This window comes from Plasmodium gaboni, chromosome 9, assembly GCF_001602025.1.
Source record: "Plasmodium gaboni strain SY75 chromosome 9, whole genome shotgun sequence".
Lineage (NCBI taxonomy): Eukaryota > Apicomplexa > Aconoidasida > Haemosporida > Plasmodiidae > Plasmodium > Plasmodium gaboni.
In genome coordinates this window covers 443,861-461,361 of record NC_031489.1, presented here as the reverse complement: position 1 = coordinate 461,361, position 17,501 = coordinate 443,861, and the positions used below count along the sequence as shown (strand labels likewise).

The 17,501-nt window shown below is 17.3% G+C and overlaps 5 protein-coding genes across 5 annotated transcripts; all 5 read left to right on the top strand.

Annotated features, from left to right (window-relative positions):
- Positions 1–1,852: 1,852 nt before the first annotated feature.
- PGSY75_0912400 (hypothetical protein) lies at positions 1,853–3,492 on the top strand (the record flags this gene model as incomplete). The annotated part of the gene is made up of 2 exons (XM_018785540.1): positions 1,853–2,578; positions 2,878–3,492. 2 exons carry the CDS (start codon positions 1,853–1,855, stop codon positions 3,490–3,492), a joined length of 1,341 nt encoding a protein of 446 aa, XP_018641881.1.
- Positions 3,493–4,293: 801 nt separating this feature from the next.
- PGSY75_0912200 (putative membrane protein) lies at positions 4,294–5,649 on the top strand (the record flags this gene model as incomplete). Its single annotated transcript, XM_018785539.1, has 1 exon — positions 4,294–5,649. One exon carries the CDS (start codon positions 4,294–4,296, stop codon positions 5,647–5,649), a length of 1,356 nt encoding a protein of 451 aa, XP_018641880.1.
- An 855-nt stretch (positions 5,650–6,504) lies between these two features.
- On the top strand, positions 6,505–7,833 carry PGSY75_0912100 (hypothetical protein; the record flags this gene model as incomplete). Its single annotated transcript, XM_018785538.1, has 1 exon — positions 6,505–7,833. The coding sequence occupies one exon, from the start codon at positions 6,505–6,507 to the stop codon at positions 7,831–7,833; it is 1,329 nt and encodes a 442-aa protein (XP_018641879.1).
- A 760-nt stretch (positions 7,834–8,593) lies between these two features.
- Positions 8,594–13,531, top strand: PGSY75_0912000 (hypothetical protein; the record flags this gene model as incomplete). Its single annotated transcript, XM_018785537.1, has 1 exon — positions 8,594–13,531. One exon carries the CDS (start codon positions 8,594–8,596, stop codon positions 13,529–13,531), a length of 4,938 nt encoding a protein of 1,645 aa, XP_018641878.1.
- A 1,085-nt stretch (positions 13,532–14,616) lies between these two features.
- On the top strand, positions 14,617–16,210 carry PGSY75_0911900 (falstatin; the record flags this gene model as incomplete). The annotated part of the gene is made up of 2 exons (XM_018785536.1): positions 14,617–14,683; positions 15,030–16,210. The coding sequence occupies 2 exons, from the start codon at positions 14,617–14,619 to the stop codon at positions 16,208–16,210; spliced, it is 1,248 nt and encodes a 415-aa protein (XP_018641877.1).
- Between the last annotated feature and the right edge of the window lie 1,291 nt (positions 16,211–17,501).

Here is a 17,501-nt window from a genome sequence, read left to right as displayed (position 1 = left end):
TAATATTCATAGATTAGCATGTGACTTTTTGATTGAATATACATTTGGATATTATACCATGCGATACACTATTATATATATAATATGTATATATAATAAATTTATGTGCAATTTATAAATGCCTCTTTTTTTTTTTTTTTTTAAATGTTTTATTTAAAAAAAATATAAGGAAACACTATCTATTTTCTTACACTTTATCAAATTAAAAAAAATCCACACTATTAAATTTTTTTCCTTTTTATATGTAAAATAATATAGAATTATTGGAAAGATGAAAAAAAAAAAAAAAAAAAAAAGGAATGGATGGGTAATAATTATACATCATTTCCTTTATGTAAAATATATAAAAAAATAGAAATATTATAATAATAAAAAATTTACAAAAAAAAAAAAAAAAAAAAAAAAAAAAAAATTTTTAAAATATATTTATATATATATTATATATTTTTATTATTTTTCATATTACAATATTATTAAATATTTTATGAAACTACTACTTTATGTGCATTTTTTTTAAGGGCCATAAAATAATATAATTTTTTTATTATTTTTTTTTATTTTTTTTTTTTTTTTTTATTTTTTATAAAAAAGAAATAAGTATATAATTTAATTTGTTTCGTGTTTATTCATCTAGAAATGTTGTATATATATAAAAATATGACAATAGAAAAATATGAAAAAAAAAAGAAAATTTTAAGAAAAATATATCACATATATATATATATATATATATTTATTTATTTATTTCCCTAAAATATTCTTTAGTTCCTTAATGTGTAAAAGTAAAATAATTTTTTCTTTTTTTTTTTTTTTTTTACATTAATAATAAAAAAGGTTCATCATACTAGAGTAATAATATAATATGGTATTAAAAAAAAAAAAAAAGAAAAAAAAGAATTACATTTATAAATTGTACTACAATTATTATATATATATATATATATATATATATATATTTATCTATCTGTTTATTATTATTATTATTTATTTATTTTTTATATAAGTCTAACTAATTTTATACTTTTATTCAAAAAGAGATTTTTTCATTTCTTTACTTCCCTCTTTTTTTTTTTTTTTTTTTTTTTTTTTTTTTTTTTTTTAATTTTACACTTATATCAATAGCAATTTTATAACAAATATTTTAAATATATATAAAATAAAGAACGTATATTATTATGTGTTATTATTTCTTCATTTAATTTTTACATAATATTCTCTAAATCATTCCTTTTTATATGTATAGGCATTTGATATATATTATTATATATAATATATATATATAATCCTACTTATAAATACATTATTGTTTTATGTGAATAAAAAATATAATATAAAAGTGGTGATAAAAAACATTTTAATAGAATTATATTTGTTATATAATAAAAAGCAGTAAATACATAAATACATAAATACATATATACATACATATATACATATATACGTGTACATATATATATTGATAAGGCTTGATATATTACTAATAAGATAAAAATATTTACTTAATCTATAATATTTCACGTAAATATATAATACATTTATATGTATGCCTATTTTTTTGTTATTTTATTATGATTTATATATTTTTATTTTTTTTTATTTCATCGACTTATTTAACACTTTCAAAAAGTTGTTCAATAAAACAAATAATTCCTATTTATTGTATTCTAAGGATATATCATATGTTTTGTATATATTTTTAAATTTATCTATTAAAGGAATTATATATATATAATATATTATTTAGTTAATATTTTATATTGTTATTTTTTTTTTTTTTTTTGGTGTGCGTTATTATATACATATATATATATATATATTTATTTATTTATTTATTTTATTTTTTATTTGAATAATGAACACTTGTATAAAATTAATTTTTGCTTTTTACATTTTTATTAAATATGCCCGATGCCAAGGGGATCAAATAATTAATGAGAAGCTAACTAATTTTGTATTTCTGAGTTGTAATTATCAAAAAGGAAAAGTAAATAATACATTATTAAATTCAATAGAGAAAAGGAAACCACAGCTTATGCTGTGGATAGGTGATTATTTTTATACAGATTGTAGCGAAATAAAATGTTTAGATGATGCTTATACATATATTAAGAAAGACCCATTTTATATGAAACTAAAAAAGAAATTTAAAATTGATGGTATATATGATGATCATGATTATAATAAAAATAATGGTGATCGATTATATAAATATAAAAAAGAAAGTAAAAAAAAATACTTAGACTATTTAAATATAGATAAAAATGATATCAGATATAAAAGAAATGGTGCATATATATCCAAATTATATATAGATCCAAATAATGAAAATAATCAAGTTAAAATTATTATGTTAGATACTAGATATAATAAAGATCCATATCCTTTCTATGCCCCAGATTCATATAAAGATCTATTTTTTCATATGTTTATTTCATTTTTGTCACGTTTCCATTCATCCATTTTTGGATTATGTTGTAATAGTAAAAATGATATATTAGGAAATGAGCAATGGAAATGGTTAGAAAAGGAGTTGACCAATTCGAAAGCTCGTGCCCACATAATTATATCCTCTACCCAGGTACAAAAAAAAAAAAAAAAAAAAAAAAAAAAAAAAAAAAAAAAAAAAAAAAAAAAAAAAAAAAAAAAAATGCACACACACATATATATATATATATATATGTATATATTATATTATATACGAATATTTTTCCATTTAGTATTATTATATAAAAAATATATTATATATTATATATTATACGTTATATGTTAAGATTTTTATTTTTTCTTTTTTATTTTCTTTACAATGTTTTACCTTAACCGTTCATAATTTTATATGAATAGTTCACAATTTTGCCTTAACCGTTCATAATTTTTTTTTTTTTTTTTTTTTTTTTAATTAATGAAAATTGGGGTTTGATGCCTTACTCTTTGAAACGTTTAAGGGAATTAATAAAAAAAACAAAACCAAAAGGTCTTTTATTTTTAAGTGGGGATGTTCATTTTGGTAGTATAATTGGAAATGAAGAAAGTGTAATAGAAGTTACAAGTAGTAGTGTAAATCAGGAGAACATTTTTAGTTATATAAATAAATATGTTATATTTTTTTTAACAAACCTTTTAAGTAAGGTAAGTCCATTTGAGTTGAATAAAATATATTCATTTAATAATTTTGGTTCTGTAAATATTACATATGTAAATGATAATGAAATAAAAATTAAGACATCTATAAATGATTCAGATGGTGTAGAAATCTTAGTAGCCAATCAGGTTTTTAATAATAAAAATAATATATATACCAAAAGAAAAGATTTACATATTATTCTTGATGAATTTGCAACATTAGAATGCAAGAGTAAAACAAAGGTGGTAATGCATACAATAGTATATATATTATTTTTATTATGGTTTTTACAAATTTTATATATATTTCTAAAAGTAATTGGATCGCTGTTCCGCAGAAAAAAAATCCACACAAAAACAAAGGATGAATAATAAAAAGTTAATGAATAAATATAAATATATATCTATCCCCTATTTTTAGTTTATTTTACATTTGAATATATTTTTTTATATTTTTACAATATATACGTATATATATTTGTATGTCTTTATTTTATATATATATATTTACCTTGATCACAATTTGATATTTTTAATATATATATATATATATATATATATATATATATATATATATGTATATATTTTTTTTTTTAATAATTTTGTTAATAAAATTATATATATATATTATTTTTTTTTATTATTTTTTTTATTTTTTTTTTTTAAATGTTATTTTACATTTATATAATTTTTTCCACCATAAATGTAAACTTCCTCAATAAAATATAAGAAAATAAAATTTATAATGCATTATATCATAATTAAAAATGTCGTGTATATATTTGACATTTTATATGGCAGCAAAGGTATAATAATGAAAAGACCTACATGTGTACATATATATATATATATATATATATATATATATATATATATTAAGTATATAGAAAGAAGTACTTATTTCAAGGAATTTTTTTTTTTTTTCACACTGTTAAAAAATATACACATATATACATATATATATAATATCATTTGTTTATTTATTTTTTTTTTTTTTTTTTTTTTTTTTTTGTATCATTTTTAATACGTTAAAATAATTCCTCTTATATATTATTTTTTTTTTTTTTTCTTTGTTCAAATTATATATTTTAAAATATATAAATTAAAATTTTTTTTTTTTTTTTTTATTTTTTTCGTTATATTTTTGTCTTGTTCTATATTTGTTTTAATAAAATGAGAGTATGTTATTTAAGAGGAACGTTGGTAGGAATAATAACATTCATTTTTTTGTCTAGCATTTGTAATGTTTATAATATGGATTCTTTATTTTTTAACAACAAGTTATATATGTATAACATTTTAAAAGGGAATCATATACATATGAATGATTTGAATATCAGCAGAAGTTATTTATTTAAAGAGCCAGAAAATATAAATATAGATTTAGCTTTGTCTGCATTGAAAGGTATAGATATTGAAAATGGAAATAGACTTGATTATAAAAATAAAAATAATAATGATTATAATATAAATGTAGAAAGGATTGAATGGAATAAAATGAATAAGAAGGATTTTATTTATTCAATAGATGATGTAGATAATGAATTAATAAAAGGTTTGCCTGATATATATAATATAAATAATATTCAAAAGGATATAAGAAAGAATATGTTAAAATATATAAATAATTATAGATATGATATTGAAGATATGGAAATAATATCTAAAGGAGAAAATAAAATACCATATATATATAATAATATATTATTAATATTATTAATATTTTTTATGTATATTTTTTGTATTAGAATATTATATGATGGATATAGAAAAGGCAAAATGGTTGCAAAGGATTTCATATCTAAAATATCGACATTATTTATATTTTTTGTTTTATTAAAAAGTACCTTATTATTATTCCCACCTGTATTATGTGTATTACTTTGTATATTTTTGACATTTTATTTTTATAATATATCGATGAATGCTTGTGAAGATATATATTTTTTAAATATTGAAAAAATAAGAAAGGAACCTATAGGATGGGTTTTTATAGTATTTTCTCAGTCCATTTTATTAGGAAATATTATATATCACTTATTATTTCGACCTAGTGTATTTATATTATTACATAAAATTATAGGAAATTATTTTATTGAACATATTTTATGTGTACTTATTTTAATAGTTATGTCCATTTGTATCTTTTTTTTAATGATAAGTAATATATTTTCAGCTACCAAATTACAAAATTTTGTTTTTACCTTTACCTCATCCTATTTTCTTTTATCGTTTTGTTCTTATATTTATAATTTATTAATGTTCTTAATATATCATAAAAGAAAAATATTCAACATAATTCAAATAGAGCCTTATATCTTCTTTTCATCAACTAGTATCTTTTCATTTAATCTTCCGAATTGTTTTATTCTCTTGTGTCTTTTTTTTATGACATTCATACCACTCATACTGCCCAAAATGAAGCTTCGTAAAAACAAAAGAGGAGCAAAAAAAAAAAACCAAAAAAAAAATGACTACAAGGAACCAAATTATAAAGCATACGACATTATCTTAAATTATTTTACTTAAACACAGAAGAATAAAAAATAACAAAAAAAAAAACAAAAAAAAATGATATTTAAATAAATATATACATTAAGATGTATAATATAATACACATAAATATATATATATATATATATATATATATATATGTATATTTTTCTTTTTAATATTGAAAATGTGGACATAATAAATTAAAACTTTTGTATGATCAAAAAAAAAAAAAAAAAAAACTATTAATATTCAAAACTTCAAAAAAAAATAAAAATTTGGTAAAGACGAATTTTTTTTTTTTTTTTCTTAAAAGTATAAATATTAAAAAATATATATATATATATATATATATATATATATATAATATTTTCTTTTTATATGTTTGTATATTTTTTTATATTAAGGTTCCTTCTGAATTATATATAATAAAATAATAATAATAAATAATATGTACATATTATATATATAAATGCGGGATTAAAATTTTTAATTCTACGTACGTCATTGAAAAATTCGTAAAATCAAATAGAATATATAAATAAGTATATTTTATTTATTTATTTCTTTATTTTTTTAATTTTCATTTATTTTATAAATATTCAAAAATATGTACATATAATATATATATATATATATTTTTATATTCGTATATTTTAAAAAATATATTCATTTTAATGTAGAAAGGAGTCTATATATTTAAAAAAAAAAAAAAAGGAAAAATTATGTTATAAAAATATAGTTATATATATATATATATATATAATATATATGTAAAATTTGTTTATTTTCATTTTTTTTTATTTCATTTTATTTTATTTTTTATTTTATTTTTTATATACCATGTAAATATATAGGGTATGATAAAAAAAAAAAAAAAAATTTATAAGAATGAGAAAAACATGTGAAGTATGTAAAAATAAAACGTTTCAGTATGTCTGCCCCTCATGTGAAATAGTATACTGTAGTGTTGAATGTTATAAATTACATGATTCCTCATGTGTTAAATCTTTTTTAGATAATCAGGTGAATGAAAATATAAGAAATAATGAATTGACTGATTTTGATATAAAGGAATTTAAATTCAAGTTGAAGAAATTTTATGATTTACAAGATGAGGCAGATTGTAAGAATGAGGGGTTTAACGTTGATAGGATAATAAATGGATATGAGTCACCAGAGAAGAAAAAAGGAAAGAATAATGATATGGATGATGGTAGTGATGATGGTAGTGATGATGGTAGTGATGATGGTAGTGATGATGGTAGTGATGATGGTAGTGATGATGATAATGATGATGGTAGTGATGATGATGATGATAATAATAATAATAATAATAATAATGATCATCATAATAATAATGATCATCCTCATCATAATAATAACAATGATCAGTGGGAGAATCCTTCTGGGCATCTAAAAAAATGGCAGATAAGCAATAAACGATATAAGGTGTTAACCGAGCTAGCTTTAAAAGATGAAATAAAATTAGAGAATTTAAATGAAAAAGAAAAAAAACAATTCTTCTCCTTTATAAAGAACAATGATATGAATTTATATATAGAAAGATATGAACCTTGGTGGTTAAACTGTGTAATAAAAAAAATGAAAATACCTGAGGAACATATTTGTTGTATTAAGAAGGTTAACGATCAAGTTATATATATAATTATAGAAATTATATATGCATATTGTTATTTACATCGTATATATAATAAAAGTATTAATAATAAAGAATTCTGTTATTCTTTATTATATATATCAGAATCTTTAAATAGATTTAATATTCCACAAACAAATGTATTAAATACAATTAATAATATTTTTGAGAAAATAATTGAAAACGATGAATTAATAAGAGAAAAAAATGTTTTATATAATGTAATTACAGATGTAACCAAAATATTAAATTTAAAAGAATTAATACTTAGATGTTTATATGAAACTAAAAGATTTTTTAAAAAAGAAATTCAAAAGATTCAATTGTATAAAGAAAAATTATATAAAAAAAATAATAATCCAACCAAAATTCTTGATATCATCCAAGAAGAAAAATTATTTAAATATGTGAATAAAAAAATTAAATTTTTATATTCTTATTCTTATTATCATTTCGACAACTTTGAAGATATACATAAGCAGCTTACAAATTTTTATAATGAGCACAAGAGGTATGTAATTCAAAATGAAAAAAGGGAAATCACTTTTGAGAAGAAATAATAAAAAAAAAAAAAAAAAATATATATATATATATTATATATATATAATATATATATAATATATATAATATTTATTTATCTATTCATTTATTTGTATATTCTATAAACATTTAAAAAATAAAAAATTACACAAAATGTTTTATTTATTTTTTCTTGTAACAATTTTAATCAAACTATTAGCTAATATATAAATTAAAAATTTTTTTTTTTTTTTTTTTTTTTTTTTTTAAATATATTACATATGAGAGTATATTGTTTATATTTAGTCTCTTAAATTTTGGGGGGAGAGCTATTTGTGAATATATTTTTTAAACGATAAATAATATATAAATATAGCAATGCATATTTTTCCTTTTATAATAATAAAATATATATTTTTTATTAAAACGAAAAGATATATAAATATATAAATATATAAATATTTTTATATATTTCTTTTTTTTTTTTTTATACAAAATACACCCATATGTAAAATATACTCTCAAGGAGAGCATATAAAAAAAATAAAAAATAAAATAAAATATATAATATATATATATATATATATATATATATATATATATATATGTTTGTGAAATAAATTGGCTTATCTAAAAAAGTTAAAAAAAAATAGAACATAAGAACATATTGTTGATACATATATATAATATATATATATATTTATTTATTTATGTGTGTGCTCCTCTAGTTTGTCATATAATTTTTTTTTATACTACAAATTTGGTTGTTTTAAATTTCTTTTTTTTTTTTTTTTTACAACTATGTTGAGATCAAGATATGAGGAGAACGAAAACATTCGTGTTACTAGTTCTTGTTGGTTGAGCAAACAAAAAAAGGATGATGTATTAATAAAAAAAAAAAAAATAAGTTGGAATAATAATAATGAAAGAATATACACCGATTTTAATATATGCACAACCTCTATTATAAGTCCTATATTAAAATTAAAGAACGATTTAGAATGTATAAGTGAGAATAAGAAATTAAATAGACAAAGAGAAAATAGATATATATATGAGGAAGAAGAATTATTAAATATAAATAATGATGATGAAATAGTTTCTATTTTATTTAGAAGTAAAGCATTTAATGAGACATGGTTATATATAAATAATTATATGAATTGTTTTATATATAATTATTTGAGTAATATTATAAATAAAGAAATAAATTTATTAAATACAATTTTATGTTTAAAGGATGATAAAATATCATTATTAATTCTAAAGACTCAGACTTGCCCTTTTTCTAATCTATTACAATATAAAATTATATGTAACTATTTGAAATTATTAAATAGTTGTAAGAAAATGAAAACGAAAAGACAATATATACATGAAACAAAACAGGATGTATATGATAGTAATAATAATAATAATAATATGGAGAGCTATAATTATAATATGACACTTAAAGATAATTATATCACACATAATAATCAACATAATAATGATAATAATGAGAAGAAGACATATTCTTATGAATATGATAATAATATAAATATTAGATGTGATAATAATAAAAATCTTACATGTGATAATAATATAAATATTAGATGTGATAATAATAAAAATCTTACATGTGATAATAATAAAAATCTTACATGTGATAATAATATAAATCTTATATATGATAATCTTTCTTTTTATCATAAAAATAGTCATAATCAACTATTCAAATATACTATGCTAAAAAAAGAAAAAAAAATTATATCTTGTATTATTAATGTATATTCTAATGACACTGTAGAAAATATAATTATTCGAATTATAAAAAAAGTAAATTCGAATTTTTTTTTAAAAGTTGATCGAAATAATATGAATGAATTATTTAATCAGATGTGTTGTCAAAAGAGCAAAATAAATGAGAAAAAAAAAAAAAAAAAAAAAAGTGTTTTAATTATTTTTATTAAAGATTATTTAAAATTAAAATCTTCTATATTTAGTGCTTTTTTATTATATCTAATGCATTTAAAAGAAATTTATTTATTAAATATAAGTGTTATCATAACTAATAATTGTATTTTGTCTGCTCTTAATAATATGGATTATTTTATAAAGAAAAATATCTATGTGAATATATTTAATTTATATATTAATTATTATAATTTAATAGATAATATTATATTTAATCCTATTTTTAACAATGTCCTTTTTAAATTAAAAGAATATTATATAATCATAGATAATTTACTCTTATCAAATAACAACATAAATTTTTTAAAAATTAAATATTTCTTTTATATGTTTATAAAAGATTTTTATGATAAAAAACTCTTGTCCTTTCTAAATATACCTCTATCATATTTTCTTCTTCAGAATCAAAATGGAAATGATGCATTCAGTGAATCTAAAAAAAAAGAAAAAAGAAATAAAACATACAAACAAAATTTTAATATATTTAAGAGTGATATAATACTTTCTTTCAATATGATAAATATTAATGCCGTGTATAAAACACTTGCAATTTTATTTTGTTCTAGTAATTTTTTTAAAAAACACATTAATTATTTGAAGAATAAAAATGGTTACAATTATAGATATGTGTTACATATGATTGATATATATAAAAATAAAAATAATAAAATAAAAAAAAATAATAATAAAAAAAACAATAATAATAATAATAAAAAAAATAATAATGTTAATGTTTTTCATGATGATATATTATGCCAGGGGAATGATAACAGCCACAGTGATAATATAAAAATAAGAGAAAAAAAAGGAGATACAAATAAATATAATAATAATATGTTATTAAATAAAAATAAAGAATATAATAATAAAAGGAAAAATAATTATTTAGAAGAATCTTGTGTAGATGAAGAAGCAGTAAAGAAGAAGAAGAAAAAAACAGAAAAGAAACATATGGAAGAACAAAATGATAATAATATAAATAATAATATAAAAAAAAAAAAAAAAAAAATACCTTTATATAATTGTATAAATGATTTTGATATAAACAATATAAATGAAAATCATTCATTATATATTAATCATAATAATGATAGTGGTTGTGGTGGTGGTTGTGATGATGATAATATAATTAAAAATATAAGTTGTATAAGTTGTATATCTTCAAAATGTGATAAAGATAAAATATTGAAATATGACTCACTTTCTAGTTTCAACTCTTTCCTTTTATTGTCAAATGATAATATAAATAAAAAATTAAAAAATGATCAAAATTATAAAAATTATTATTTTCAAAGATATGCTGCATTTAATCTTTCTGAATCTTTAACACCAATAAATAAATTATTGCATAAAGATTTTGAAGATGATTGTAATATTTTGAAGCAGTATATTATTAATAATTTGTCTAGACATATGACAGAAGACCATCATATGAATCCTATAAGTGTAATTAAAAAAGAATGGAATGTCAACGAATTTTTATTAATATATAAATATGAACGAATGGTAAATAGGTTGGAAGGATATATGTCAAATATAAAGGTAGATGTGAAGAAAAACAAAAATAAAATAAATAATAAAATAAATAATAAAATAAATAATAATAAAAAAAATAATAATAATAATAATAATAATAATAATATCAGTGAGAAGAATAAGAAAGATTCATTTAAAAAACAAGAAAATTTGCGTGACGACAATGATGTGAACGAATCAGAAGATGAAGAAATATATAATATTAAAAAAAGTATTTTTTTATATTATTATAAATTATTAATCAGATCTATAAGTTTAAGAATGATTAAATATATATATAGAAAAAATAAATATAATATATGTATTAGCATAATTAATATTATTTTAAAAAACATACCTATCTATTCTTCGTTACGTAAAAGAATTAAACTTATAAGTGAGATGTTTAAAAAGTATGAACAGAAATATTTTATTTATAATTATAATGATCTAAAACAAGCTAATGATGATATAGAAAAGGAGATGAAACAGACATTAAATACAATATGTGATATTCTAATAAATTTATATATTAACAAAATGAATACATTAAAAAAAATATTGAATGATATCTATCTTTTTATAAAAGATTTGTCTTATATAAATAATTTAGAAAATTATATATACATACAAGAAAAAATAAAAAATAATAAAAATAAAAAAAAAAATATATATATATATTATAATAATACATTAAATATGCCTCTCTTTGTCAACAAATTAAAACTGTTGAATGATTTTCTAAATTATAAAATTAACTTAAATAACACAAATCACATGACAAATAAAAACTCATCCATGGATATAAAATATCATGATAATAATATGGAAATAAATAACGAGAGGTCACATTATAAAAATGAATCAAATAATATAAAAAATAACATAAGCAATTATTATAAAAATAAGAGTAGTTGTTGCCTAACTCCAAAAAAAATCAATAATTGCAAACAAAATATAAGATATGAAGAAGATAAAGTGGTGGTCATAGAAAATATTGAGGATCATCAAAATGGAATGAATAATATATTTGAAAAAAATAATTTAGATAACAAAGGAACAGATAAAATAAAAAAAAATGAAAATAATGAATATGAAAATCAAAATAATAATATAAAAAAGGTTATTGAAAATAATAATAATTTATTATCATATGATGATATATTTAATAATGATTTACTATTTATAGAATATCTTTTAGTATTTATATGTGAATATTTTTATTTTCTAGTACTTCCAAGTATATTTTTATTTCCCCTATCTAATGAATTAATAGCACATGAACATACATCAGATTTTTTTGACATATTAAATGTGAATCTTCAACAAAAATTATTAAATGTATTACATTATAATAAGTTGCAATTAAATGATATAAATAATATAAATGATATCAAAACAAATGAAATGGCAAAACGTTTTAATGATAATATTTCTAATAATAAAGAAAAATTAAACAATAAAGATTGTCATACCTTAAACAATTATATAGACACACATAATAATTTTGAAATGAATCATATATTTCAAAATATTTTAAATAAATCAAAAATGGAAGATCTATTAATTATATTTAAACTTATAGAAAATTATAATACTAAATATATTAATGTCTGTAGTATGTTTGTTGAATATATCAATATAAAATATCATGCAATGTATAAATGTGCTGATGATAAAAATTATAATGAGGACACAAAATGTTTAGAGGATAAAAAGTTAAGAAATGGTAGTTATAATTCAAATTATCGTAATAAAAATAAAAAAAAAAGTGCTAGCCATTATAATATAATTAAAGATGAAATAAAAAATGAAGGTGAAACATTCCAAGAATTATTTTATCAATTTATTATTGCATTATTGTCACTTTTTTATTTTATAAAATTAATACATATACCATCCTCATTTCTTAAAGGTAAAGAAGATCCAGAAGACTCATTTAATAAAATAGAAAATACGAATAATGTAAATATATATTTTGATCAAGAAAATAATAATTTTAATGATGATATAAATGACAAATATTTCCCTGAACAAATAACACAAAGCAAAAAAAAATTAAAAACATCAGAAAATATTGAAGATATGTCAACAAATGAACAAGAAATAGAAGAAACCCTTTTATCAAATAATATTGAAAAGTCTTTACCACAAAAATATGATGATAATATTAATTCAACAAATGATTTAGCATATAAAAAATATATACTAGATATATTAAGTAATATAAATATAAAAAAATTAATATTTGGCAAGGCATACATGTAAAAATAAATATAAACATATTTTAATAATATGTTTACAATTTTTTTTTTTTTTTCACAAATATTTCATATGACAAATAAAATGAATGATTATCAATATGGTTAATTTTATTTTATTTTATTAATTGTTTAAAATAAATGAATGCTATAAATGCAAGATATAAATAAAAAAACAATTCACTGTTGATACACATGCATATATTTTTATAAAAAGAGGGCACTCATTTTTTTTTTTTTTTTTACATTTTTATTGTGACATTATATATTATATGCACATATATTAATATATATATATATATATATATATATATATATAATATAGGATCGAATATGAAATATTATTAATTAAATATTATATAAAATAATAAGTACATTTTTTTTTTTCGTCCTATAAAATTAAGCCCGTGAAAGATATTAAATTTTATTATTCCAATTTTTTATAGTTATGCAATTTAAAACATGTAAAAAAAAAAATAATAAATGATAAATGATAAATGATAAATAATAAATGATAAATGATAAATGATAAATGATAAATAATATTTTATTAGGCACATAATAATATATATAAAAATATAATATAAAATTAATATATATATATATAATTATTTATTTATAATTATTACATATATAATAATATATTATATAAATATTAATAAATGCATGTACCATTTTTATATAATATACCGATTAAGGTATTTTTATATTATATGTTATATATATATATGATTATTAAATAATAAAAACATGTTACCAAAAAAAAAAAAAAAAAAAGAGTTTTATATAAAAAGATATCTTATTTTTTCCCTTCTATAATATATATATAAAATATAAATATATATAAATATGTAAGTTTTTATTTTATTTTATTATTATTATTTTTTTTTTTTTTTTTTTTTTGTATTGATCAAATTGATTCATATATATATAATTTTATTACATATAAATAACAATTAAGAGAAAAAAAAAAGAAAAAGGTTTATTATAAAATAAATAAAAAATATATATTTATAATATATATAAATATAATAATAATAATTATTATTATTTATTTTTATGTATATTTTTTTCTTCTTTTGATTTATAATAATGAACCATTTAATTTTTCTTTCTTTTTTCCTTTTATCGTGCATAGCCCATCTTTCCAGATGTTCAGGTAAATTTTATAAAAATTGCCAAGAGAATAAAAAATATATATATATATATATATGTTATATATTATTTATATTTTGTTTATTTTGATAATAGTGTTCATACTTGTGTAGGCATAGAAAAATGATAAATCAAAATATATAGATTTATATTTATTAAATTATTATATATTTATATGTTTATTTATATATATTTTATTTTTTTTAAAAAAAAAAAAAAAAAAAATTATTGTGAAATATTACAAAATGTATTAACATATTAATACAATAATATTAATTTTTTTTATTATTTTATTTGAATTGATTTATATATATATATATATATATATATATTTTTTCATCCCTTTATAGATAATAACACTTACTCTTTTGAAATTGTGAATAGATCTACGTGGTTAAATATAGCAGAGAGAATATTCAAAGGAAACGCTCCATTTAATTTTACTATTATTCCATATAATTATGTAAATAATTCTACAAAAGAAAATAATAATAATAAAGACTCCGTTTTATTAATAAGCAAAAATTTAAAAGATTCCTCTAATCCAGTTGATGAAAATAGTCATATAATTGACAGTACTACAAAAGCTAACACATCAAATAATAATAATAATAATAATAATATTGTTGGTATATACGAATCAGAAGTACGTGAAGAAAAGATAAAAGAAGATAATACACAACAGGGCAATATACTTAAAAAAGAAAACGAGATTATAAATAGTGATCAGCAAGTACCTGTATCAAATATTTTTTCAAAAAATATTGATAATAAAAATAATTACATTGAATCAAATTATATGAGCAGTCATAATACGAATAACCCAGAGTTGATTCATTCCACCGATTTTATTGGTTCGAATAATAATCATACATTTAATTTTCTTTCTCGATATAACAGTATATTAAATAATATGCAAGGAAGTGGAAAGGTTTCAGGTAGCGTACCTGAATTTAAGGCCAGAATTTTTTCAGAAGAAGAAACTAGTGAATTAGGATCAGGAGAAAAATATCATGATAATGCATTAAATCCTAATGAACCATGTGATCAAGTTATAAAATTAGGAGATATTATAAATAGTATAAATGAAAAAACTTTAACTATAAATTCAAAGACAAATAATGTATTATGTATAAATCTAGATTCAGTAAGTGGAAATGGATTTGTATGGTCTTTATTAGGAGTGCATAAACAGAAGCCATTAATAGATCCATCTAATTTTCCTACTAAAAGAGTAACACAATCATATGTTAGTCAAGATATTACAGTAACGAATCCAGTGCCCTTACCAAAAAATTCTAATTCAAACAAAAGTGATTCAATAAATAATTCAAAAGAAGGAAGTTACAATAACACAACAAGTAATAATTATCCTAAGGCAACAGAACAGCTTGTTGGGGGCTCATCCATGTTGATAAGTAAAATTAAGCCTCACAAACCTGGACATTATTTTATAGTCTATGCATATTATAGACCTTTTGATCCAACAAGAGACACAAACACAAGAATTATTGAGTTAAACGTGCAATAATAAGAAAATTATAAGAATGTATATATATATATATATAATACTTTGTACTATTAATATATTTCTAGTCACTTATAATATTTGACTTTTATTCAAATAATTAATTTTTTTTTTTTGCCAAACATTTCTCATATTTATAAAAAAATAAATTTATTTGTACATTATATATATATATATATATTTATATTTATAAGTACTTTTATATACTCCCCAAATAGTTATCTTATTTCCTTTTTTCATAATATAAAAGAAATATGCAACATATATAGATTCATATTATATATATATATAGAAAATGTTTTTGTAGTATCACAAAGATAAGTCTGTATTTATTTATGGTATATCCAAATATGAATTTTTATATGAATCTTCCTTTTTTTTTTTTTTTTTTTATAGTTCACATATAGTAGCTAAAATGTAATTATATGATTATATGATTATATGATTATATGATTATATGATTATATAATATAATTGTATAATTATATGTGTATGTCTAATATCTAATAATTATAATATATATAATATTTCATCATAAGCATAAAAGTACAAAAAAATAAATAAACAAACCTATAGTAATATATTTGTGTTTTAATGTATAACATTGATCTATTCATAATTTTTTTTTTTTATCTTTTCATTTATATATACATATACATATATATGTTTAACTCTTATTATAATTATTTACAACCAAAATTTTTTATGTGTAATAATATATATATACATAACATAACAACACGCATTAATAAAAAATTAAAATGAAAAATATATAATGTAATATAATATATATTATATTATTAAAAGGCATGTGTCAATAATATTTACATATATATAATAGGAACCAGTTTTATTCTGAAATATAAATTCGTCGTGTTATAAAAAGAAATAAATAACAAATCTATATATATATATATATATATATTTTTTTTTTTTTTTTTTTTTTTCATTTGGTTAGTCATATATTGATTATAAACAAAATTATCATTATATGTTTTAAAAAAACTTTTCTCGTTATTTATTCTTTAGAATATTATATATATAATATTTTATGAATAAAATATTGTGTGAATAATTATATTTGTGCACCTTTGTGAACATTATATATGAATTTGTAATTATAAGAAAAATAAAATATAATAAAAAAAAGAAAAAAAAAAAAAAAAAAAAAAAAAAAAAAAATAAAAAAAAAAAAAAAAAAAAAAATAAAAATAAAAAAAAAAAAAAAAAAAAAAAAAAAAAAAATAAAATAAATAAATATATATAAATAAATTATATATATATTAATATTATA